Here is a 24,543-nt window from a genome sequence, read left to right as displayed (position 1 = left end):
ACCATGATTGAATATACACAATTATTTCCTATCCTCTCTTGATAAAACAAATGTTAATAACTAAGAAATATGCTGACCTATTAAATGCATGCCCTATACTCACAATACATTACATTCTGAACTATATGATTTGACATTCATAATAGCTTTACAAATGTTGATCATTAAACCTTTTGCTAAATATTCTTGATCTTGTGATATATGTTTTATGTACCCTACCTTAGGTTGTTTGTCTGTTATTCAGTTTAATTACTGTAATTTTTTTAAGAGACTTTTCAGCCCAGTGAGGTTATGCTTGTTTTAAGGTTATATGAACAAAAAAAAAACACAACATCATAATCTCAAAAAATCACTTTGATTTTGCAGTGTGAAGAACTGAATACCAATTACTGTTAAGGTATCCCAGATGGCATTTTAACCTAAAAATGAAGAGTTCAGATAAATTTGGTAAATCATTCTTTGCTTTCATGTGGCAAGGTATAACCTGTGACCCAGTGCTCACTTAAGACAAATCAAATAAACTTGAACATGAACCCTGTGAATTTAGCTCTTTTTATTTAGAAGAGCAATCTAATCCAATCCAATACCACAGGGTTGCTCAATCAGGGAACCTCAGAGGTCTAAAAGAGTTACGCATATATTTGTAAAATTAGTAACATGTCTAAAATTAGCATCAGTAAGGAGTGAATGACCTCTAAAACTAACAATAGCATGCTGCAGGTGAAGGCCGCCTGTGCTTATCAGCTCCAGTAGTTTACCTGACCAGAGGCCAGAGCTTTTATTAGCTCTAACCTCTGGCTGTGGGGTGACAGTGACCCTCTCTCCCAGTGCCCTGATAGTAGGATTTCTAAGTCATACTGGGCTAAAGACACATTACATTATGTAAAATATTTCAATATACTGCTCATAATGTATAGCCTCTAGCATGCAATATACCTCTTCAAACATGTAAATGACCTCTTAAGTAGACAACATCGCATCTCATCAAGCTTCATGTCACTTAATGAATAAAATCTTTAAACAGAAGATGCCATGTCTTGTACTGATGCAACATTACAACACTCGCTTTTTTGTGCAGTTGCCTTACCCACAATCTAATCACTTTTTGCAATGATTTAATGGCTACATATTAACTTAAGTATATTGGCTACTATTACTGTGACAGTAGTAGTAGGCTATAGATAGATAGATAGATAGATAGATAGATAGATAGATAGATAGATAGATAGATAGATAGATAGATAGATAGATAGATAGATAGATGATAGATCATCAATGGATCAAAAACAAATGAAATTGCACCATGTATAATTCTAAAATGTACAAGTTGCTCTGCTACAGTTTGAGAGCTTTATCAAGACTACTTTTATCAATCAGATTTTTAAATGTGTGAACAATCTCGCCCCAGCTGTACTTTCTGTCCATATGTCACAAAAACAAATAGAAATAGCTACTAGGGAATTAGCATATGGCAACTGCAGGGTGGCACAGCGCAAAACTACTTTCAGTAAAATAAATACATTTTTGGAATGCTCTACCAAAGGAAATAAAGACAAACTGATCTGAAAATGTTTAAAGAAAAGGTGAAACAAAACCAGAGCTGGTCATGTATAGGCCACACACAGAGATACACATAGATAAACATACCTTCTCATAAAGACTTCGCATGCTCCCATAACATGATGCACATACACATGGAATGAGGGAACATAGCCTACACACATGCACTATGTAAAATGATTGTAATATGATGTAAATATTGTAATTGTAGCCTATACAAGCCTATAAGAATGCCACTATTTATAATGTTTGCTCAATTCAACTATTTCTCTTTTGGTAACATGTTATGACCTTTTTAAGTAGAAAAAGCTTAACCAGGGACAGGTGTCGCAAATTACCCTTGGCTAGAAATCCTATAATTAACTATTTTTTTTTTTGTATTTACCTTATCCATCGTACCACGACGAGGATTAAATCCTAAATGCCCCGCCGACCATCAGTCGTCTGCAGTGGAAATTCCGTCGTTCCTTCCAGTTTTGGAGATTCCCAAGTTTCTGCTGTTATGGTGTTTTAACTCCCCGTCCGTGCAAAGAAAATGTTATCCTTTTATGGGAAACGTTATTATATTCCCAGCACTTCTGATCTACATAATGTTCAGCAAATAGTCTGAAAAACATTTACATATCTGCAGTATTTTCAAAGCCTATCTAATGAACAGTGAAAGGAAATCTTTGGGAAAGCAGTGTAGAAGAGCTAAATAAAAGCCAATGGATTTTTCTTTTCTTGCAAATATTTTAAGGGGAAAACATTCTTCATCTTCATTCATACATAAATCTATGCATTTATTTTCATTATTAGGCCTATTGATAGCGTACGAAAAAAGATATAGGCCTACTGATTCATCTTCATTCCTGTAGATATATTATGTAAAAACCTTTGGATTTGTCTTCATTCTTGCAGTTAACAGGTCCAGTTAACATCCGCATCGGCATACTGGATGTGCCATCTGCTCCAACAGGCATGCAAAAAGAAAAATAGATTAAAACATTGGATTTCCTCTCCAAAACTTCATTCCAGAGATGTCAGCCTTACAATTTAGAGCAGAAAATTTGTAGGCAAACCTCCAGTAAGCTGGCCTTAATGACCATGTTACCTCAATATCTTAACGCAACCAAAACTAGTTCCAGGAAAGGATGCCTGGCTGGTGCAGCTGTCCTGTCAACGTATGCACCTAAAGGCTTAGTGGTTTCCATGCCAAAACGATTTCAATGCGTTGCCTTGGAAATGAATTACCGGCACACTTCTGCCATGGAAAACATTTACCACTGAGTTAAGTAGCCAGGAGGAAATTGTTAAATGGAGCAAGATCACCAGAGAAAACATGAATTGGGGGTGCCACGTTTTTGTTAAAAACGTGGCACCCCCAACTGACCCATTATCATTAGCCTATTATTATTATTATTATTGACAAGTCTAATATGATACAAAATCACATTAGAAATGAGTCAAGCGTTTTGAATTACATTTTTGAACAATATATTTAGGGTGACTATATCTTCATCATCATCAGATCCATGTCAATATCTTATAGCCTATACTATACATAGGTCCAGTATTTCCAAAATCCTAATTTTATTGAAAAGCTTTCATTGTCTGGCTTTAAAGCAATTATGCTCAGTAAGAAATGGGCTATTGGTATTATCCCCAAAGAAGAAAGTCCTCCCACCCCCGATTAGACTAATCAGTAAATTAATTCATTCAATCAACATAGGCCTACATATGCTATGCAATGTAGGCTGCAGATTGTAATCAAAATACAGAATAAAGGCTGCGTTTGAAAGAAAACTACGTTGATGCTGAGGTCTCGCTGCAGCCAACAGTTAAAACATATTTTATTTTATTTTACGTTTGAGGAAAAGTTAATATTATCCGTCTCAATTTGAAAATTATTTAAAAGTACAAGATCCTCCACTGATTGACTCTAGCACTACATACTTTAAACAACATGTATTTTGTATCCAGTCGGAACTATGACCATACCGGCGTGTTTGTTTCCTCCGGAGCAAATATCCAGTTGAATCGTCTGAGGATCTTGTGACGTGGTGATTGGTCACTGAAAACTACTTAGCGGTAACTACATTGTGATCAAGCCGCCGGACGTCTGCTATACACATTAACGAGTTTTAGTTTATGTGGAATAAAAAGTTTATTCGGTTGTTTTGACGGGAATCAAACTATTTGCTGCTGATTTGTCTGGTAAGTAAGCTGAGGCCTCACGAAGACCAGATAGCATCCGTAGCTAGCTAGCGGAATGCTTGATTTGATTTAAGAAATGTAACATAGCTTTGCAGGTTTTAAACGGCATTTACATAAATACTAGCATTTGATAAGTTTGTACTACTTAATGTCAGTTAACCAATGGCCTGAAGAAAAAGATGTACTCAAGCGGAGCATGATGACTAACGATAGTTGATTAGCTTGGTAGCTAATAATAAGGCGGCTAGCACTTGTCAGCTGTGCTAACGTTACTCAAGTTTCTTTAGCTGCGTTATTGTTAGCAGAGAAGCTAGCTGGCTGAGCTCGATAGGAAATATTGCTCTCATGTGATTCTGATTGTGTCATCCTCCAAATTAGATCCTCAGGGCTGTGGGATCGTATCTGCTGTGACTGACTGATCAGAACTCACACGGCGGCAGCATGAAGCTCTACAGCCTCAGCATCCACCATAAAGGAGCGACCAAAGCCAACCTCCTTAAATCGGCCTATGACCTCTCCTCCTTCAGCTTCTTTCAGCGATCCAGGTGGGTCGACAATATATCTGTATTGTGACAATGTATCTGACTGAGGAAAACATTTTTTTTTTTAATGTGTTTTTCATTTTCTCTGTGTAGATCGCAGAGAGTGTGCAATTAGTAACATTGTGATCTGTCTTAAGTTAGTTGGTTTGGTTTTTCAGGATATGTTATAGTTGATCACAAGCCACAATACAGTCTTGGTGACAATATAAATCAGAGAAATCCATCCTGGACTCCAGCTTTTATGCATTGCAGAAAAACAAACTCGAGGCTTTGAACAGGAATATAGCAATCATAATAAACTGATTAATATAACCCAAAAGATTCTTCTCTTTTTCTGGTACAGCACATAGACATCTTCAGTATAATGATGTCACCCCATGTTTAGCAGGGGGCGTGTTTACATTAGATGCTCACTGCACCAAACACAACACGATATTTTGACATTAAAATGATTGACAGTGTTTAGTCTAAATAATGTTGCCTGATCATACTGTGCTTCCACCAGTGACATTATTGTTTTGGTTTGTTTAGTGTTCAGGAGTTCATGACCTTTACCAGTGCCTTGATTGTTGAACGGACATCACAAGGAACCCGTGCCTCTGTCAAAGAACAAGGTAAAAATGAGCAGATTCAGTCCAATCTGAGAATTTAAAAAGTTAATTTAAAATTGTAATAACACTTACGTAGTTCTCAATAGGTCTGGTGCCACCCAGTCCATGTGACAGTATCAACTTTGTGTTTTGTGTGAAGCAGATGCATAATATTTACAATACAAGGGGCATGCTGGTGGTTAAGATGTACAGCATATAACAAGTCATACTCATAAAAATAATAAATGTGCAACAACACGTTTCATAAAGCCTATGGTCAGCACGATGACTGATATGCAAACATCATGCATTCTGGCTGCTGTTCCTAACATTTGTTTTGAAAATCTATCACTTTTACTTCTGTTTTTCTTAACAAAGTGACATGTGGCAACTTGCTTTGGGTTAACCTGTACCATAAGAACAGGACCTGCCATTTTTTTATCGCAGTTCTGTTTTGATCATACCATATGGTTTCCTTATGGTTTCTCTTTCTTTTAGAGTACCTGTGCCATGTGTATGTAAGAAATGACAACCTGAGCGCTGTAGTCATTGCAGACACTGAATACCCACAGAGAGTCTGTTTCACATTGCTAGACAAGGTGGGTGCAAAAACATGTAAATAATGACACCTACTTATTGCACTTTGCTGTCAACTTCAATACTGAGATTGCTGTGTGGTTGTTTTTAGGTATTAGAGGAGTTCTCTAGGCAAGTGGACAGTATAGACTGGCCCTCTGGTAATCCTGAAACCATAAACTACAAAGCCCTGGATATTCACCTTTCTAAATACCAGGTCAGTTGGTTATCTGTTTATCAGAACATGTGTCATAAAAATATGTTTGGGGGATGCATAGCAGGGGGTCTGGTTGTCCTACCCCAGGATATTTTGAGCATTAAACACTTAATTTCCTACATTCTAATTCATCTTTATGCGCAATTTATGTTGGAAATTTATAATTATATAATATTATTTTATTTATGTGAAGAAAAACACAAAATTCAGGAGACAGGTGGCATGATGACATGACAAAATTATTTGTTTCGCCTTTATTGGCTTTATTGATAGGACAGAATAAGACAGGAAAGTGGGAGAGAGATTGGGAATGACATGCAGCAAAGGGCCGCAGGTCAGAAGTGAACCCGCGGCCACTGCGTCAAGGACCGAGCCTCCGTACGTGGGGCGCACACTCAACCAGGTGAGCTTACCAGGCACCCGGACTACGAGGAGTTTTTTACCGGTTATGAAACTGTCTCAGTTTGATACGGATGCCACTATATCAGACGGCAGTGCAGCCTCCCGCGGACAGACCTACGTCCGGCTTCGCTGCCACCTTGGACCTGCAGTTGGAGCTCCGGCGGGGGGGCTGAGAGCTCCTCCTCTGGCCAGCAGCAGAACTTCACCTCGCTGCGTCACCGGGGTCCGGTACCGCCTGACTCTGGACAGTAAAACTGATATCCCATTAGCGCTAGCTTCACAGCGGAGTGTTCAGGTCCAGTCAGAACAATGCAGCGTAGCTAGCTTATCAGCGCCAGCTGCGTGTGAAAAACATAGCGGCTGTGGATGAGAAGGGAGTTGACTGCTGGAAGTCAAAGACGTTTTGACACTGGTGATTTTCCTTTGCCGCTGGCTAAAACCTCTGGGTCATGCCAAAAAGTCCTCCATGCAGGAAAAACCCTGTGATAGCCTATGAGTATGACTAGATTATGATTGTGTACTGAGAACAATATCGGATTCCCTTGGGTGCCTTAATAGTTGCCAACTTTGTCATTTTACACATTTTGCTAGATAGTATTGAAACCTATAGATGGATCGATCAAAGATCTTTTTTGATGAAATGTTGCTAAATGATGACCATGCAATACCAGTGTACATGACACCTTGTTTTTTATTTTTATTTTTTTTCCAGAACCCCAGGGAAGCAGATGCAATGACCAAAGTGCAGGCAGAGCTGGATGAGACAAAGATCATTTTGGTAAGATGCCTCCCTAAGCTGAGACTCAATACTTTACATACTCTTGGACATATTTTCACATTACTCACTTATATTTGAGGAAATCGAGCCAGGAAAGTCCTTAAAGGCCCTGAACACCCACACAGGTGTTTATAGTCAATATGGCTGATTGGACCTTTTCCAGGACTGTGTGGGTGTGGTTACACTGAGTGATTGACATCTTCCGGAGTCCACTGTTAGTGTTGTTGCACCTGTTAGGGTGGGACGAATGACACCTTTGTCATCCTTATTGGTAGAAAGAATTTGTGACCTAATAAGTTCCCATCAAAGCTCCGGCCCACTAGAGCTGGGCGATATGGAGAAAATCAAATATCCCAATATTTTTAACCAAATGCCTCGATGTCGATATTGTGGCGATATTGTAGGGCTGACAATTGGTGCTTTCACAAAATATTTACACATTGAGATTTTTGATAAATAATCATTGGTTATGTTGATATAATAAACTATGTGGGTAAAGGCAAATAATGGAACAGCTAGAACAGTCGGGTTTGTTCAGAAAATGACATCACTCTACTGTAATGCAGCCTTTAAAACCAGGAAAAGACAACACTTTTGTTATATCAGGATATTACGATATCCACAATTTATGACGATATCTAGCCTCGTATATCAATATCGATACAATATTGATATATTGCCCAGCCCTATGGCCCACCTTCAACCTGAAAAGATCAGCCAGAATAACTGAAAACACCTGTGGGTGTTCAGAGGCTTTAAGAAGGTGTAGGAACCCTGTCCATCGCTCTTATTGACCAAAGTGTGGCTCTACATCCCTGAAACAATATGTTGCTATTCCAGAGCGTTTGTCAAGTCAAAATCTTTACACTGCACAATATTTCATAAACAAATATTGTTTCTGTAGCACAACACCATGGAAAGCCTGTTGGAGAGAGGAGAGAAACTGGATGATCTTGTGGCAAAGTCAGAGCACCTGGGAAACCAGTCCAAAGCCTTCTACAAGACTGTGAGTACTGACACCCCGCCTTGTTAACACTGGACTGAAAGTCTATAATGTTTAGATGCCAGACTGTGCGCATGACATGTGTGTTCATGTCAACTCTGCAGGCACGAAAACAGAACTCATGCTGTGAAGTCATGTGATGCCGCTGCCTTGTCCTCGTGGACACGCCTCTCTCTGCCTTTCTGCTTTTCCTACAACTCCCATCACGCACCAGCCACCAGCTCTCAACACAAAGGACAGAACAGACGCTGTCTAATCCGTGATGGCGTGCCGGGGATGAGAGCACAGAGGGTGGAAGGTGGTGGCCAGTCTTAAGTGTGACCTGTCCGGATTGTGACTGATGGGGGCTGAAGGAGTGATGGGGTTTGGTCGGGGGAAGAAGTAACATTTGATTTATTTTTAACCTTTCAAAGGGTAAACATCTGTGTGGTGTTTCAATACCAGCTGCAAACATAATAGTGTGACGTTGTGTATCGGTGATGTGTTGTTGAAACGTCTTCAAACCATTTGTTATTCAGATTGAATCAAATCTTGATAGTTTGATTTCAGCTCTTAAAATTCTCAAAAGAGTATTAACCACAATTATACTTCTGCTTCAAGGCAACTCTGACAATCTCAGTCTTATCTTGTGATTTCATAAACTGCGTCAGCGTTTCGGTTCAATTCTTCAAAACCCAAACTGTTTTTCTTGCAGGTGTAACCTTTGTTGCCCACTAGGTGGCCCTGTTTATTTACTTTATTGCTCCCATAAGCCTCAGCGTTGCGGCAAATGTAAAAACTCTGAGCCAAGACTTCAAGTGGCTGCTTGGGTGTGTGATTTAAAAATCTCACCAAAATTATTTTGAAACGTCTTTGCTAGACTGGATTAGGTTACATGACTGCTTTGATTTCTTTCTTTTTTTCTCATATTTGTTAAATGAAACCTTAAACATTCCCACTTTTGGTGAGTGTGTTGTTGAGTGATGACTCATCTTAAAGCTGATGAGAAGTGGGAGAATAGATGTGAAATGTAGAGAGATGTTTCTTCATAGACACAGCCTTATTGCAGTGTGGCTAACATGTAACCCCCTGTCCTGTTTAGAGATGATGTCGTTTTATACGAAGGACAGGACTCGTAAGCTATTTTCTTTTACTTTATATATTGTAGCCATGTTTTTCACTCTGGTAGCCAACATACATGACACTTAAGCAGGTTTTTAGAGTCCAAAAGCCCATTCAGACCTCTGCAGTCAGGGGCTCAAACCTGGGATCACTGAAATTTTACCATCATTTATTGTGACTGAGGGGATTCTGGGAAACCTCAGGCGCCGTTGCAATTCTGGCTTCTTTTTGTGCTTGTCAAGTTTCTTCTAAAATCTGTTTAATGTTTTGAAAAGAGGACAGACATAAATTGAGTGATTTCACATCCCACTCTTATTTTAAGACACTCCACGGCTGTCTTTATTTATTTTTTACTGTCAGCACTGTTTGCTTTGTATGTAGAAATGTCTTTCCCCAAGAACGGCTGATCAGTTTAAGATAAAGAGATACCTTTTGGTTGTGTATTTTAGAGGTTTCTCTGCTCTCTTTTTGCTGTATGAGTGTATGATTTGCTAATTTACAACATATGCAGGCTGCATTAATGTTGAGTGCCTGTGTTCGAGGACTGTTGTGTGTCTGTGATTCAAATTGCTCTTTCTGCTTTTACAGTGTAAACTTTTGTGCAATATCTCTGCAGACTGTTGGTGTATGTCTCTCTTTAGAATGGAGAGAATAAATGGAAATATTTCTCATAAAGGGCCGTAAATTGACATTTTTGTAGAATACTACTCTTATTACTAATTCCCATGCGAAGCGTGTCAAGGGTTGTTTCTGAGATTATTTTAATTTCTTGTTTTCAAAATTTCCAAGTCATGTGCTAAATTTGAAAATGGGTGTGTGAAACAGGCTGCATTAAACATTCTTCATTCTTCAAACTTAGAACAAAGACTTCAGATGATAAACTCTTCTCTGCTGTCTGTATTAATATTTTGTTTTCGGAACGCTGATTGTTAACGGAACATGAAATCTTACTTCGATAAACACAAACCATTGATTCTGGTGTTCTAGTGGTATTTTAAGACATCCTGGAAGTATGTCGAGGTGGCTTTGAGATGTCTCAGGAAATCCTGTAAAACAATGTGAAGCAACTTGTCATGTGCAGTGTCTGAAAACCAACAGTCCTATCTTTAATATCCATATCTTAAATCAGCAAACTGGGGCTGTGTGCCGCGGATGCACCCTTTAAGTGTAGTGGGAAATATAATTTCTTGATAGGAATGGAATCCATAAAAGACCCAAAAGTGTACTTAGGTTATACAATTAGTTCTTGTCTACGCTAATTATGAAGTACGAGTTCAAAAGAGGCACTTGAATGCAGCACGAGAGGCGCGCCCCCTCAGCGCACGTCTCAGGTGAGAAGAAAACCAAACGAACTGAAGAAGTCTGGCCGCACAGCCTCAAAAATGTGGACTGAGGTGAAAAACAAGAGCAAGACTGTCATCGGCAACGGGAACAGCTCGGAGGTAAGAAGCTAAACGGGGAAACTGACGCTTTGTTGTCTCTTTCTGAAGAGAGCAATGTTCAAAAAAACAAGTCTGTTTATCCAAAAGTGAGCCTCTCTCTTGGGATATAGTTCTACTTAACGACGGTTAAAACCTGTCATAACTGATTTAGCCTAATTGTTTACAAGCCTTCAGTGAGTAGTGTTTTAGCAATGCTCGACTGGAAGCCGTTTTACACCCAGTTTCAGGAACCAAGTGTCTCGACGCAAATGTTAAGGAAATATGTGGGTTTCTTATAGTTGCTTATCTTGCACGTTTTCTTATCTTTGCTGTGGCGTTGCCACAGTTGCTCTCGTAAGCAGCATGACTGCTGCTCAGATCCAGCCTGCACTTCACTTTGTATTAAGTGGCTGATTTTTATTTTTATTTTATTTTTTTAACCTGCACAAGACAAGTATCCGAGCTGGAGTGGCTGTGTGTCCTGTCGTGTCAGTGGTGCCCTATGCTCCACATTTTTGTGTGTGCAATCGATGTTTTGTTGCATTTTCAGATGGGTGACCCAGATCTGACACGACAGCTTTTACACACTGTTCAACAGAGAAATGGTGAGATTTTTCTCTCTCTTTTTTGGAGTTGTATCCCTTCTATCTTATTATTTGGTCGTTTATCTGGGTTTATAGTTTAGTTTATTTTTTTTATTCTAGTGAAAAGCTTAACTACTTGTATGTCTACTCCCACAGTACCTAAATCAGAATTAAAGTGTCAGATAAATGGGGAAATCCACTTCAGTAGTATGTCCACTTTAGATGATTGGCAGCCAATACTATTTTTAATTCAGAGCAACACATGATAAATAGCGAAGATATGAAACACTGTAGTTGCTGCAGACAAAACCACTAACTGCAACTGAGGAAATGGGTGTTACGTGAATGTTTTACAGAGAATGCATAAAATAAAACATTTCAAATTAGTTTACCAGAGAGGGGAGGACAAAGGGGATAGTTTGGTTTAAATACCATATAGTCTCATTAATGACTCAGTCATGTAGGCAAATGTAACACTTACTTATTTATATTAGCATTGTCAAGTATTTCTATATTTTACCAATGAAGGTTCAACAGCAGCTGCCACTCATCCTGCTCTCACAGAGGACTCTTTAACCAGCAGCAGTGGAATCATCCCTGGTGAGCCCCACTTTGACTAAAATCTTTGCAGACCCTGCAAGATCTGTTTCAGATCTGTCTGTGTATAAGATGTACCACCCTAAGTCAACAGCTAACAAATATTTTTACTCCGAGGGCCAAGACCCACAAATACAAGGAAATCAAGTTGTACCAGCAGCCAGCAAAAAATAAAAACATTCTATATGGTAATTCTTTTTGGAATATAACTTTCCTGGGGGTTGTTTTAAAAAAAAAAAAAAAAAAAAAAAAAAAAAAAAATTATATAATAATATGGTGGTTTTTGTCATACACATTGAGAAATATAATACTCACATAACAGTGTCAGTTCACCAGACTAGAAACTTGGAAAGGGCAGTGAAATTCCTCGGGTCTCAGTTATATTACAGAGAGAGAGCGAGAGAGAGAGAGATTCATTCATCTGTTTTTCTTGATTAGTTGTTTTTCCATAAAATGTTGATCAGTGTTTCCCAAAGCCTAAAATGACTTCCTCAAATGTATTGTTTTGTCCACAACTCAAAGATATTCACTTTAGTGTAACAGAGGAGTGAAGAAACTAGAAAATAATTCACGTATTGGAAGCTCAAGCTGGAATCAGAGAATTTTGTTTTTCTTAATAAAAATAATAATCGTTTATCTAAACAGTTGCCGATTAATTTAGTAGTTTACAACTAATCGATTAATCTTTGCAGCTCTAGATGCAACAGGTAATTATTGTACACTGAACTTGGTGCATGCGTGTGTCCTCATGTATTGGCACATGTGTAGTTGTGCTTTAACATACGTGTGTGTATATCTTTGTGCTTTTAGGTGCAATTGCAGCCACAGTGTTCATTGCCTTTTTACTTGCTCTCTATGCTGTCCTCTGGAAGTGCATGGTGTCGCCACCACCACAACGGTAAAGGACCAACGCAAGCCCCAACTTGACTTTGCTGGAGCTTCTATTTGATTTTTGTTGACACAGCGATCTTGCAAACAGCCATTTATTCACCTGCCTTTTAGCGTCACACGTCTGAACTTTGTATCCCAGCTCATCAAAGAAAGACAAACCACCTCACTGCACTTTTCCACTTCATTTTTAATCGTGTTACTGTTTTTGTTGTAGTTGCCATGCGAACAAACTCATTTGCGTTTCCCTTTCAGAAAGCACAGCAAGGTGAGGATGAGAGTAAAACAGAGGACGTCTGTGTGAAGAATGGCTTCCAGGTTGAGAATATCTTCCGCCTGTTCAGCAGGTCATTTTGGATCTCAATGGTGTGCACTAAAGACTTTGCTCCCAGTCGGAGAAAAGCACCCGAGTAACAATATTCCACTGAAGAAGATCCTCCTAATGGATCCAAAGATCAAACCACAAAAAACTGAGTGGATGTGTCACCTGTTTCCCTTAGCTCTACTGGCTGCTTGTGCTCCCGTTGACTCAAAGCTCCATGTTTGGCAGGTCAGATCATGCTGCTTTTTTTTCTGTGAACTCTGCACTACTGAGGCAGCATCAATAAGCTGCGTGTCTGAGCGATAGATTGTGGTGTATTTAATACATGTTTGTGTGCATGTTTTGTACCTGCACCAAATTGACAGTTGTATTTTAAGCATGTCCTCTCTTCTGGCATTGTATTTCTTTTATATATTTTATTTTACAGTACATAATGGCATCAGTTGGTTCCATTTACATCCATTTTCTGTCCTCGCTTTTTAAAGATTTTTAGGGGAAATTCCTAAAGCTGCCAGGGTGTTCAGGACAAACGGCCAATCTCCTCTGCTCCGAGTATTTGGACAGCATTTACTGTGGAGATCAGAAATGGATTTTATTTTCTATTTGTCCTCTGTTGTCTTCTTTGAAATTCACACTTTACTCAGGCTGTTGTAACTACTGTATGACTTTTGACTCTATAATAACCTGTGACTTTTTAAGTGGAATGTGAAAATTAATAAATGCTAAGATCTGTGACTGAGTCACAATTAGGTCAAACTTCAAATCAGACGCAATCCCTTGTTCTTTTTGTTTCATGGTGTATTTCTAATGTACCTTAAGTATGGACTGAGGAAAGACATGCTGTGTGATTCACCAATTCACAATTGTGGACTTTAGGAACCAGTTCTGCAACTTAAAACCACAAGTGGAGCTGACTGAACTGAACATGAGCAACGAATGTGACTTGGTGGAACTGATGATAGACTTTTATTGATCCCCACTTGGGAAATTTCAGTGCTACAGTAGCAAAATATCAGGCACACATACAGAATATACTGTACATGGAAATAATAGGATAGAATACAAGAACAAATATTCAAAAAATTAAGATTTAAAAAAATACAAAGGAAAGAATGTACAAATGTATATACAAGTTAGGAATAAAAATGTACAACTACTCATAGTATTTATAAAGATGCAAGTTCCACTTAATGCAGTATTGTGATGTATATGAGTCTTATCTAACACTCAGATGAAGTGTTAAAAAAAATGTATTCCCTGTGGTAGGAACTGGGAGTGTTGGATGGAAATTGTGCTAAATTCATCAGAGTAGGGATACTTTAACTGATAAACGAGATACTAATCATTTGAACCGTGCGATCCAGTCATATCTTCCACTTTGATGAAATAAAGTGCATCCACAGTTTTCAAAACATCAAGGCAGGTGTGTGGAGTTTGGATTACATTGAAAATATGGTAGCTGCCTTGAGTGAATGTTTACTGTATGGTGTAGACATTTTAATCACTCACTATGTGCTTATACTTAATATTTACTTTTCATACTTAAATATTAGACACAACTTTCAAAATATTGATCAGCTCCGGGATTGTACAAAATATATAATTTGAATGATCAGTCAAAGACGACGTTCTAAACCTGGAGTTTATAAAATGACAATTACTGAGAAGAAACATGGGAGATTTGTGCTATTTAATAAAACATTGCTTATATGTACTGTAAACATGTTAGTCAGTAAACAATAGAATAGAACACCAGTACAAACTTACTTCAATAATAACCATTTGTTGTAAAGTCACCTGTTCAACAGATGGAGATAAAAATTGTCAAAATCAACAAGATCAGTGCAAATCTATATTATTTCTTTTTTTTAAAGATAATTTTTGGGGCATTTTAGGCCTTTATTTGTATAGGACAGCTGAAGACATGAAGGGGTAGAGAGAGGGGGGAATGACATGCAGCAAAGGGCCGCAGGTTAGAGTCGAACCCGTGGCCACTGGGTCGAAGAGTACACCTCTATATATGGGCGCGTGCTCCACAAGGTGAGCCACCCAGGTGCCCACAAATCTATATTCTAACCTAGATTTGTACCTAGAACAAAACCAAGATCATACTCATACACAGCTGTGTAATTCGTGGATAAAGGATACGGTAACACACAGGGATTTACTGTAGGTAACCTGCTACAAAACCATTCAGTGTTTCTTGATGAAGCTGCAGCGCAATTACACACTTAGTTCCTCGGATGCCTTTGAAATGACAAAAACAATAATGTGTCTTCTAAAAACCTGATCACAAGGCAATAGGACATCAGATCAGTTCACTATGTTAAATTACATTAGCAGTTATAACATGTCTGGCTATGAACTGCATATTTGGTGGAAATGTGAGTCATAACTGTAGAGCAAAATATCAATAGGAGGTTTCAGAAATTACTGAGTGGCCTGTTTTAAGTAGAGAAAGTTTACGTGTAAGAGTCCAGTAAGTTTTGATATTTGAGTCAGACTCTCGTCACAGTAAAAACAGACTTCTTACCCACTTGTCACTGATGGGCAGCTGCAAAAACAAATACTGGCCAATAACCCTTTCCTCTTATTTTTCTTTCTTCTTTCTAGCTTCTTTTAGCTATTACATCAATATGGTATACTACCTCCTACCGGATCATTCAATACAGTGTTTGATAATCAATTATACATTTTGATAATGCCATGCAAGTAATATAAAACAAAAAGTTAAAAAAAATATGCAAATGTTTTTAGATGTTCAGCTGTCTTATCCGTGCTATCAGTTGCATCAAGATAACATCTGTAGTTGCTTCACACTTCAATTTCTCTTGTGATATTGTATACACTTTCACTTTGGACTGTATTGCTGCTGAAGCTATAAGTAGTTTAAGTTAAGTTTTGTAGTAAGTCTAAAGTACTCTCCAGATTGTGTGTTTTCTGCACTACATACAGTATTTTATGATAAGCTGCATTTTCCAATCACATGTGCATATAGTATGTTAAAGTGTGGCATAAATACAAAAGCTTCACGTATTTACATTAGAAAGCTGCAGATTCACATTATGTCTAATAAACAAAGCATCTATTTACAGAAGTTTAACTATTGAAAACATAGGACATAGATGTTTTGGGCCTGGTCTTTGACTTTATAAAGTCTCACTGAAGACATAACCATATATAACACTACCTGATTCCCAAAGACTTTCAGAAGATTCGATTTGATGTCAGTTAACATGACTTGTTGTGCCTCAGACAAATCCTACTCAATGTTGTGCATATAAGTCTTGTTTGAGATGCATGTTTGTTGAAGGATTGTTCTGTCGCAGGACACTGTGACTGACTGTGGACAGTATTCTGTTTGGAGTGGCACACAGGAGAGTGACGAGGCTGAAGGAGAGAGCTGGGAACCAGGAGAGGGCAGCGTGTTCATGGGTTCAGCATCTCTCAGTGCCGTTGTTTCATCCTGAAGAGGTCTGGTATTCAGGATCTCAATGTCACAGAAGCTGCACTCCTCCACCTTCTGAGACTGCAGCCGCTCACTCGTCTGTACAAACATGCAGAGGGGATTATAACGATGTAAGGCACATAACTACACATGATTTCAGATAATAAAAGCAGTAAACACTAAGCAGGAAATTCAATTATTGGATCTAATTTGCTACAGTATCTCTGTGTGAAGATTAACATGAGTGAAATAAGACAATTATTGATTAAAATGCAACTAATGTGGGCCACCTGAACCTCTTTGAACAAGTGTTAAATCTATTATAAACTCAGAACAATGAATCCCTTTTTGAAACCACTGGAGGGAGGACCTGATCAAATTCAGTTTGTTAAAACTGTTTATTATTTACATGCTCTCCAAAAAGAATAAAACGTATTTATGTATTAAACACATCTTATGGTTAGCACATAGCAGTTGTTTCCTCTCTATGATTTGACTATTATTGTTTGTCCATACCTCATGCAGGAAGCTGTCAAACTCAGGTGTATTGATGTTCATACCAGCAGGATAAGTAAAGATCTCCTTCAGCACACTCTTCAGTCTGGAAGAGAAACAGAACAACAAAGAAGATGGAAGAGAGAGGTCAACCCTTTCCTTTATTGTGTCATATATCTTTTTTGTGCATGTTATAGGTTTACAAAGTGAAAAAGCCCAAAGTCCATCCCAAAGGGACTTACAATCTCCAACAGAAAACATTGTTCACAAACTGCTCCAAACAGCTCTATTGTAGTCCAGCCTTTACTTCAGAGACAAACGTGCGTCACTTTGTAACACACGTTATAATGCTCACCTAGCTGCTAGCATGGCACTCCCTCATACTCTGATTCTGACTGGCTAGTAGTCCTTACCTAGGTCCTCCCAACAAAGATGGAACAGAAGTGAGATGCCTCACTCTGTAGCTAAAACAGAGAGCTCAACACACAGGGTGAAAAGAGGAGCTGCAGCAATGTGTAGTACAACAAAAATATGGTGTTTTTTGAAAATTGAACCATGTAAGCCTATCCTGGTACAACCTCTAAATACAATTATGAACCTGAAAATGAGCATAATATGAGCACTTTAAAGATAAAGTTACTCACATTTTTCTTTGAGGCCACAGGAGAATGATGCAGCCCAGCAGTAACAAGATGGGAGTCAGTATCTTGGCCAGGTGTGCAGAGTCTACCAGAGCAAACAGAAGGTCAGGAGTTTACACAATCAACCAGTACAATTCAAGTCTGTGTACTGAAATCTGATAACTTTTAAAGATTCTAAGAGAAAAAAACAAAAAAGTAAAATAAATAAATATTGTTAAATTGTTGTATCTCTATGATTGCACTGGATGTTATGGAGCTCACAGTTGGTTCTGGTCCTGATAGTGATGTTGGTTGGTTGTCCAGGCCCCTCCTCAGTGAGAGCGCTCACAGAGAAAGCATACTCTTGGTTCTGCTGCAGACCCTCTATGGTCACAGACTTCCTCCGAGGGTCTGCCACCGACACGTTAAACAGATCTAGATTCACACAAGATAATCAAAGACTTGTTTCTGTTTTTTGTGTGTGTTTTACGGTCATATTTTGCACGTTTTCATCAAGAATTATTAACAGTGGACGCTTTCCCCTGCACCTACTTGCAGCATGACCTAGCAGCGTACCAGATCCTACTGCCTGTGCTGTAACCAGGTAACCAGTGATAAATGCCGAATGAGCCGGATCGTCCTCATCGTAACTCCACTCCAGCGTCACAGATGAGCTAGTAATCTGAAAAGGTTCAACCAGACTCGGGGACTGTACAGATTCTGTGGAAAAGGTGGTTTTGAGGAAGGAAGACAGGTATAGTATTAAAGCAACAGAATTTAGACAAAAATGCAACTTCCAACCATATTAAACTACAGAGACCTTTTATCTGTCAGAATCTGCTGCAAAAACTTCAGTTTGATCGCTTTTGTGGTCATTTATTTTTTTTATTTTCACACCTTCTTGTCCCTTCTTCCTCTGCTCTGCATATCTGGTAAGATGGTGTCTTGTGTAAAGATGAAATCTGGAGAATGTTCTCAGAGTCTCTGATCAAGATATCCGGTGTCAAAACTTTAGCTGTTACACCTTATTTAATGTTTCATTTTAAACCATGTGCTCCAGACCTCATCTCTTCTGCAGTATGTCTTACCCTCCTCTGGAACATACCTGAAACCCCTCTACTGAACCAGCAAGCACCTGATTGACCTCTTGAAGAAATACTGTTGTCAGATCCACACAAATACCAGAACACAGCCACACACATTTCCAGTACAAATGATTAATCAGTAATACCACTCACTGAGCTCTTGTGAGTATCCAGTCTGTACCTCAAGTAGTCGGTGTCCATTTTCTGTGCATCCGTAGATTTTAAATGTATACCTACAACCTGCTTTGAAATTTTCTGCAAAATAAAAGTGTATGACATTAAATGCCAACATAGGAAAAACTTAAAGGGTGCATTTACACTAAAGGAAAACCACGAAACAGAAACTTACTAGCAGGTAGGAACAATGTGTTGTTTCCCTCTGGCACCTTCAGCCATTGCAGAGTGCAAAGCACTGTGTTTCCCATGATGCACCATTCCACTGTATAGCCACAGGTGGCAGAGTCCTGCTCCACCCAGGACAGATTAAAACCAGCAGCTGTGGTGCTGCTCAACCGCTTCTTTACTGGGAGGATTTCTGGACAGAGACACAAATTTCAGACTGTGATGTTGCAACCCGAAGGGTATTAGTGAGGGTAAATTCAAAAAGCAATATAAACTAAAAATCTACTCGGGGACACTTGCAGACTCAGACTGAAAACCTCCACCAACACTGAACTAAGAGAATCTCAGCTGATTCCACACGCGTTGCTCACCTCCATCGTCCCCCTGTGGGATGGTGATGTGAGCAGGAATGGTGGAGCCGGTGTGGACTACAGCCTGGACACTGAAGTCATACTGTCCCGGATTGATGGAGACCTCTGCCTGGGTTTGTCCACTGTCCTTCCACTCGGTCCAGTTTTGGCCCTCCTGCGACCACTGAACTATGTAGCCTTGGATGTTCACTGTGACTGCTGACCCAGGAACATGCTGGGAACAAAGGTGGACATGGAAGTTGGAAAAAGTTCATGCTGTCGTGACATATATGCTCTAAACCAAAGTTTGTGTGCTATTACGCCTGTATTTGTGCCAAAAAAAAAAACATTTGGAGAAAAATAGACAAGCATAGAGTCTTACTGGAGTCCACAATAGAGTAACTTGACGAGTCATCGTGTCGGACAGCTGCTTTATTCTCCTCCATACATCCAAGGTCACCAACGGATCTGAGGAGATCACATGAACATTATGTGTTCAATACTAGTACACTACTTGTATGTACTAAGGCTATAGTACTACCAGTAGTTAATAACCTGCCCTTGGCTCAACTGTTTATTGTCTGATTAAAACAAAGTGTATATAAAGAAAGAAAAGGAATTGGCTGAGGAAAATTAACTTTCCTTGTGGTTGTGTGGGCAAAGTTGGATATCATGCAACCAGGATGTCAGGGTTCATAAATGTTCAGGTTAATTTATTGCCTGCTTTAGTCCTAGCCTGAAATAGCTTGATATTTTGATTTCAACTTGGTCTGAACATGGTCTTGACTCAAACTTAATTGAACTCGGACTTGACCACACCGTTGTATACACCACATTTTCCAGGTAATACACCCTTTTTGTACTCACAGGTTATGAAGGATATGGGCTGTGTCCAATCTCCCCACAGCCTGCCATTGGCAGAGCAGCGTACCCTGGTAGAGTAGCGCGTGTTGGGAAGCAGATGTTCCAGTTTGACTTGGCAGAGACCACTCGCATTATTGCAACTCAGCTGTTACAAATACACAGACGGAAGGTAAAAAAAAAAAAAAGAAAATACATTTTCAACTTTCACTTCTGCAATGTGAATATTTTAGTTAAACCGGATTAAACTCACCTCAGTGGTGCTGTCTGAGTCTGTAGTGACCTGACAGAGGAGGTTCAGTTGGGTCAAGTTCCCCGGGACGATCCAGGAAACAGTGGTGTGTGTCGACCCAGGGCTCACTCTGTTCACCTCCACAACAGGAAACACTAACGGAAACACACACACACACACACACACACACACACACACACACACACACACACACACACACACACACACACACACATTTGATCAAAGTTCATCTCAATGTGGTTGTGCAGTGAACATTGAAACAACACGATGACTAAACCAGCACTAATTTCACTACATTGTTGAGGGCATATGCGGTTATATTAATTATTATAAATAATATTCCATATTCAGTTTACATGTTTGAGTCACTTCTGACCTCTGTCAGAGATGTTGAAGCTATAGCTCTCTGTCTCCTCTCCCAGCTGGTCCTTCACCACCAAACTGATGTTGTATTCATCCAACTGCGGGACGGCCGGGAAAGTACAAGATGACTGCTCGCAGTTGATGGGAGCCTGGTCGGAGTTCCTGTGTTTTCAACAGCAAAGAAGGGAATGGGAAAAGACTTATGAGACATCCAACAGAACTGTTTGTTTTGGGATTGGTTAAAGAACAAACAACACTTTCTGGAGTGTTGTCAAGCAGAGTATGGTATATGTTTGTTGTCTTGTTTTAAGGGCAGCTCCAAATGAATTAAACATACATTTTATATTTGAAATCTCAGTTTACCTTTATTAAATATATCAATATGCTGTATCAAAGAAATCTCCTTTGGGCCTGTCTGCACAGTGTGTCCCACCATGATGCTGAGAAGCTCTGTCCTATATATAGTGTTGCCTTTTCATCGGTTTACAGAACGAGCAACAGTCTAATTGGGGGAATGCTGTTCTCTACATGACCACATTTTTACGTTTATCCATATAAATTTTATACCGATACGTTCACAAAGGCCTTGTGATGCTCAGGATCACGTCATTTGACTGATAGCAGTTATGGTGTTGCCACAGTGAGGCTTTGTTTGAGAGCTCGCTCTCAGTGTCTCTGAATAGCTGCAGCACAGCACAGCTGACAGATTCAGCAGGTGACAGGCTCGTTAGCTTGATTACAGACATCAAAGCAAGTTTATAAACATTCCCAGGCCATGGTTACCATGACAACACTTTCACAGACACACACCCAGATACTACAGGCAGTAATATGAACAGTAGTCTATACAGATACTACAGGCAGTAATATGAACAGTAGTCTATACAGATACTACAGGCAGTAATATGAACAGCAGTCTATGCAGATACTACAGGCAGTAATATGAACAGTAGTCTATACAGATACTACAGGCAGTAATATCAACAGTAGTCTATACAGATACTACAGGCAGTAATATGAACAGTAGTCTATACAGATACTACAGGCAGTAATATGAACAGTAGTCTATACAGATACTACAGGCAGTAATATCAACAGTAGTCTATACAGATACTACAGGCAGTAATATACAATAGTAATCTATGTACGAAGCACTGCAGTTTTTTTTTTTTTTTCTATCTCTCTCTCTCTTTTTTCTGTTTCTCTTTTCTCTCTCCATCCCTCCTCCCTCTCTCTCTATCCCTCTCTCCATCCCTCCCTCTCTCTGTCTCTCTCTCTCCTTTCTCCATCCCGCCTTCTCCCTCCCTCTCTATCTCTCTGTTTCTCTTTTCTTTCTCTCTCTCTCTCCCTGTTTCTCTCTCTTTTTTCTCTCTCTGTCCTCTCTCCATCCCTCCTTCTCCCTCCATCTCTCTCTCTGTCTCTCTCTTTTCTCTCTCTTTTTTTCTCTCTCTCTCCTCTCTCATCCCGCCTTCTCCCTCCCTCTCTCTCTCTTTTTCTCTCTCTCTCCTCCCACCTTCTCCCTCCCTCTCTCCCTGTCTCTCTCTTTTTCTCTCTCTCTCCTTCTCTCTCTCATCCCGCCTTCTCCCTCCCTCTCTCCCTGTCTCTTTCTCTTTTTCTCTCTCTCTCCACTTTTTCAACTATTCTTCAGCTTCAGCTAAAGACTCCACAATGTTCTACATATTTTGTCATTTTTCAGCTTTTAAAGCCAACTTTTTAACGATTTCCACTTTTTCAACTATTCTCACTATTTCAACTTCTTCTTACAGATTTAAGCTATTCAACCAGTTTAGCTTTAGCATTTCAGCTATTCAGCATTCCCACGCATTTTCCGCAGGAAATGCATTTTCTAGTTATGATTTATATTCCTGTTTAACTTCATAGCAGAGCAACATAGAAATGTGGCAAACATTTGAGTTTGTACACGTGTCAAAGAGGGAGGTGGAAGAATGTTTTGGTAATGTGTGCACTTACTCTATGTGGATAGTGTGCGTTTGCTTGTTGTGATCGTACGGGTCTCGTTTTCTGCCTGATTCCCAGGTGCAAATGACAGTTGTCATGTCTGAGGTCGCACAGCTGAGGTTTCTGGGCTTCTGGGGAGGAACTACAGCTCCCACACTCACATACATATATATGTAAAAGTTCTTTGGAAAAATAATGTAATAATGTCAAGAATGTAAATAAAAATAATAATAATACAAACTTACAACTGATGTAGTTCCAGGCATAACCGATCACGTCTGTTGCATCATTGCAAGAGAGTGAAAGACGTTTAATCAACCCTGTTGGGATGGTCAGGTTACCTACAGCGATAGCCTTGACTCCAGCTCCAATGCTGATAAGAGGGTATTTGTTGCGGTTTAAGATCATGCTAGTAATATTGACTCCTCTTGGGTGAACACAGCAGAACATGGCACTGGTGTGCTCTCTCATCATCCGCTGGAAGGGGAAGATCTTGGTCTCAACCTTCATCTGGGCTCCTACAGGTCACAGAGCAGAGTTATAGCACAGCATCTGGCACAGCAGTGTGTACAAGCAGGGGTGCTGTGTCTATAATCCCTGGTATGAACTCTCATCACCCCCCAGTGCAAAACTTTAGACAAGTGAAAAACCTTATGTATCATTAAAGCAAAAGCAGAAAATTACACTATTGTATCACCTCCACAAAAAATAAACAACAAAAAAGTAACCAATCCAAGTTTATTGTGAAGAGGCTTTGAGTAGTGCATTGCAACAGACAGTGGCAATAACTGCAACAGTTGAGAAACACTGATATAAAGATTGGGGAAACGGAAGAGAACAGAAACTATTGCTTATTTGATCATATGATCATGATATTATTCGTGGAACTGTGCAAACAAGAAAATTACCTTTTTATGTAGGTTTTTTTGTAGTTTTTTACTCATGAACAGTTAAAAACCATAGCATCATCTCACCATGGTTGGTTATCCAGTCGCTCCAGGGACTCGGGACAGACTGATTATAGAAATGTCGTATTCTGACTGAGTGATCGACGCACTCCAGAGGCAGATCAGAGGTCCATGTCCATGTGTATTCATCTGAATCCACGGAGATTAAACTCAGATTTCTCTAGAATAACAAAAACAGGGAAACATTGTACATTAATTGCACAGGAACTTGTGATTTTGCATAATATCACAACAGTAAATGCTCTTAATGACTTCGGGTCAAATTGACCCAGTTTCAATTTTTGTTTTAGATCAGAAAATATGGGACGTAGAAATAAGCACTGAATGTGTAGAAGAAAAATTCAACAATTTAAAACGTTGGAAAAATCAAAAACAAACTGTGAAAAATGGCGTCAAAAACGTAGAGACAAAAAGTGTTTTTTTTTCAAGGTTGATGGGAAGACAACACAAGGGTTAAATGTAGGATAATACCAGGATGCAACTATAGAGAGCCTAAACAACACAAAACCCAGACAACAAATCCTTCAGTACTCACATTGTAAATGACGTTGTAGTTTTCAGTGCGGCTGACCTGGACCTCATAAATGTCGCCCCTGCTGTGGTTAACCAGCCAGCTCACCACAAGGCTTTGCTTGTCACTGATAGCCTGCAGATGAATGATGCTCGGGCTTGGCGGCCAAACTGGCACACAATATATGTAGTTACAGGACATATTTGAGGAGTTTTAATATAGATATGAGAATTTAAGTAAACCAAACTCACCAGTGTCCATGCAGCATCCACTGTAATCCTCAGAAAATATTAGATAGAACCTAACCAGGTTAATCACGGATATTCTGAAACGTATCATCCTGTTAATACAGAAATGATCAAAGCTAAATCAGAGTGACATGCTGGCCATTCACTGCATGCACTAACTGCAAGTCCCATGAGTCAATGGTTAAATACACCCTGCCTACACATGGTGTAAAAGTCATGATGTAACATCGGAAGCCATGGGAGGTGTGTAAATGTCAAACAGA

General features: G+C 39.4%; 3 protein-coding genes and 1 long non-coding RNA gene across 6 annotated transcripts; 2 read left to right on the top strand and 2 right to left on the bottom strand.

The window, feature by feature from the left end:
* Positions 1–1,992: 1,992 nt before the first annotated feature.
* Positions 1,993–3,649, bottom strand: LOC120560738. Its single transcript, XR_005639508.1, has 3 exons — positions 3,541–3,649; positions 2,435–2,506; positions 1,993–2,103 (listed from the first exon to the last, which is right to left on the bottom strand). It is a non-coding gene; the product is annotated as an uncharacterized LOC120560738 (long non-coding RNA).
* Positions 3,615–9,938, top strand: ykt6 (YKT6 v-SNARE homolog (S. cerevisiae)). Its single transcript, XM_039803537.1, has 8 exons — positions 3,615–3,756; positions 4,135–4,301; positions 4,830–4,912; positions 5,387–5,487; positions 5,577–5,681; positions 6,796–6,861; positions 7,766–7,867; positions 7,969–9,938. The coding sequence occupies exons 2-8, from the start codon at positions 4,198–4,200 to the stop codon at positions 8,002–8,004; spliced, it is 597 nt and encodes a 198-aa protein (XP_039659471.1). The 5' UTR covers positions 3,615–3,756; positions 4,135–4,197; the 3' UTR covers positions 8,005–9,938.
* Positions 9,939–10,070: 132 nt separating this feature from the next.
* On the top strand, positions 10,071–13,545 carry sb:cb288. 3 transcript variants are annotated; one of them, XM_039803539.1, is made up of 5 exons: positions 10,220–10,407; positions 10,837–10,991; positions 11,499–11,570; positions 12,378–12,465; positions 12,711–13,545. In XM_039803539.1, the coding sequence occupies exons 2-5, from the start codon at positions 10,889–10,891 to the stop codon at positions 12,757–12,759; spliced, it is 312 nt and encodes a 103-aa protein (XP_039659473.1). In that variant the 5' UTR covers positions 10,220–10,407; positions 10,837–10,888; the 3' UTR covers positions 12,760–13,545. The 3 variants fall into 3 exon arrangements, with proteins under 3 accessions (XP_039659475.1, XP_039659473.1, XP_039659472.1); XM_039803538.1 differs by having other exon boundaries at positions 10,227–10,407; positions 10,937–10,991; XM_039803541.1 differs by lacking the exon at positions 11,499–11,570 and having other exon boundaries at positions 10,071–10,407; positions 10,937–10,991.
* Positions 13,546–13,724: 179 nt separating this feature from the next.
* osmr (oncostatin M receptor) lies at positions 13,725–24,518 on the bottom strand. Its single transcript, XM_039803533.1, has 17 exons — positions 24,284–24,518; positions 24,057–24,202; positions 23,528–23,681; positions 22,799–23,071; positions 22,566–22,695; positions 20,608–20,756; positions 20,232–20,365; positions 19,985–20,126; positions 19,500–19,585; positions 19,139–19,352; positions 18,775–18,960; positions 18,579–18,680; positions 17,893–18,060; positions 17,623–17,775; positions 17,365–17,446; positions 16,742–16,826; positions 13,725–16,324 (listed from the first exon to the last, which is right to left on the bottom strand). The coding sequence occupies exons 1-17, from the start codon at positions 24,369–24,371 to the stop codon at positions 16,040–16,042; spliced, it is 2,577 nt and encodes an 858-aa protein (XP_039659467.1). The 5' UTR covers positions 24,372–24,518; the 3' UTR covers positions 13,725–16,039.
* Positions 24,519–24,543: the final 25 nt, after the last annotated feature.

Source organism: Perca fluviatilis, chromosome 6 (genome assembly GCF_010015445.1).
Source record: "Perca fluviatilis chromosome 6, GENO_Pfluv_1.0, whole genome shotgun sequence".
NCBI classification, from domain to species: domain Eukaryota; kingdom Metazoa; phylum Chordata; class Actinopteri; order Perciformes; family Percidae; genus Perca; species Perca fluviatilis.
The sequence above is the reverse complement of the archived record's forward strand: the minus strand, read 5'-3'. Positions and strand labels throughout refer to the sequence as shown.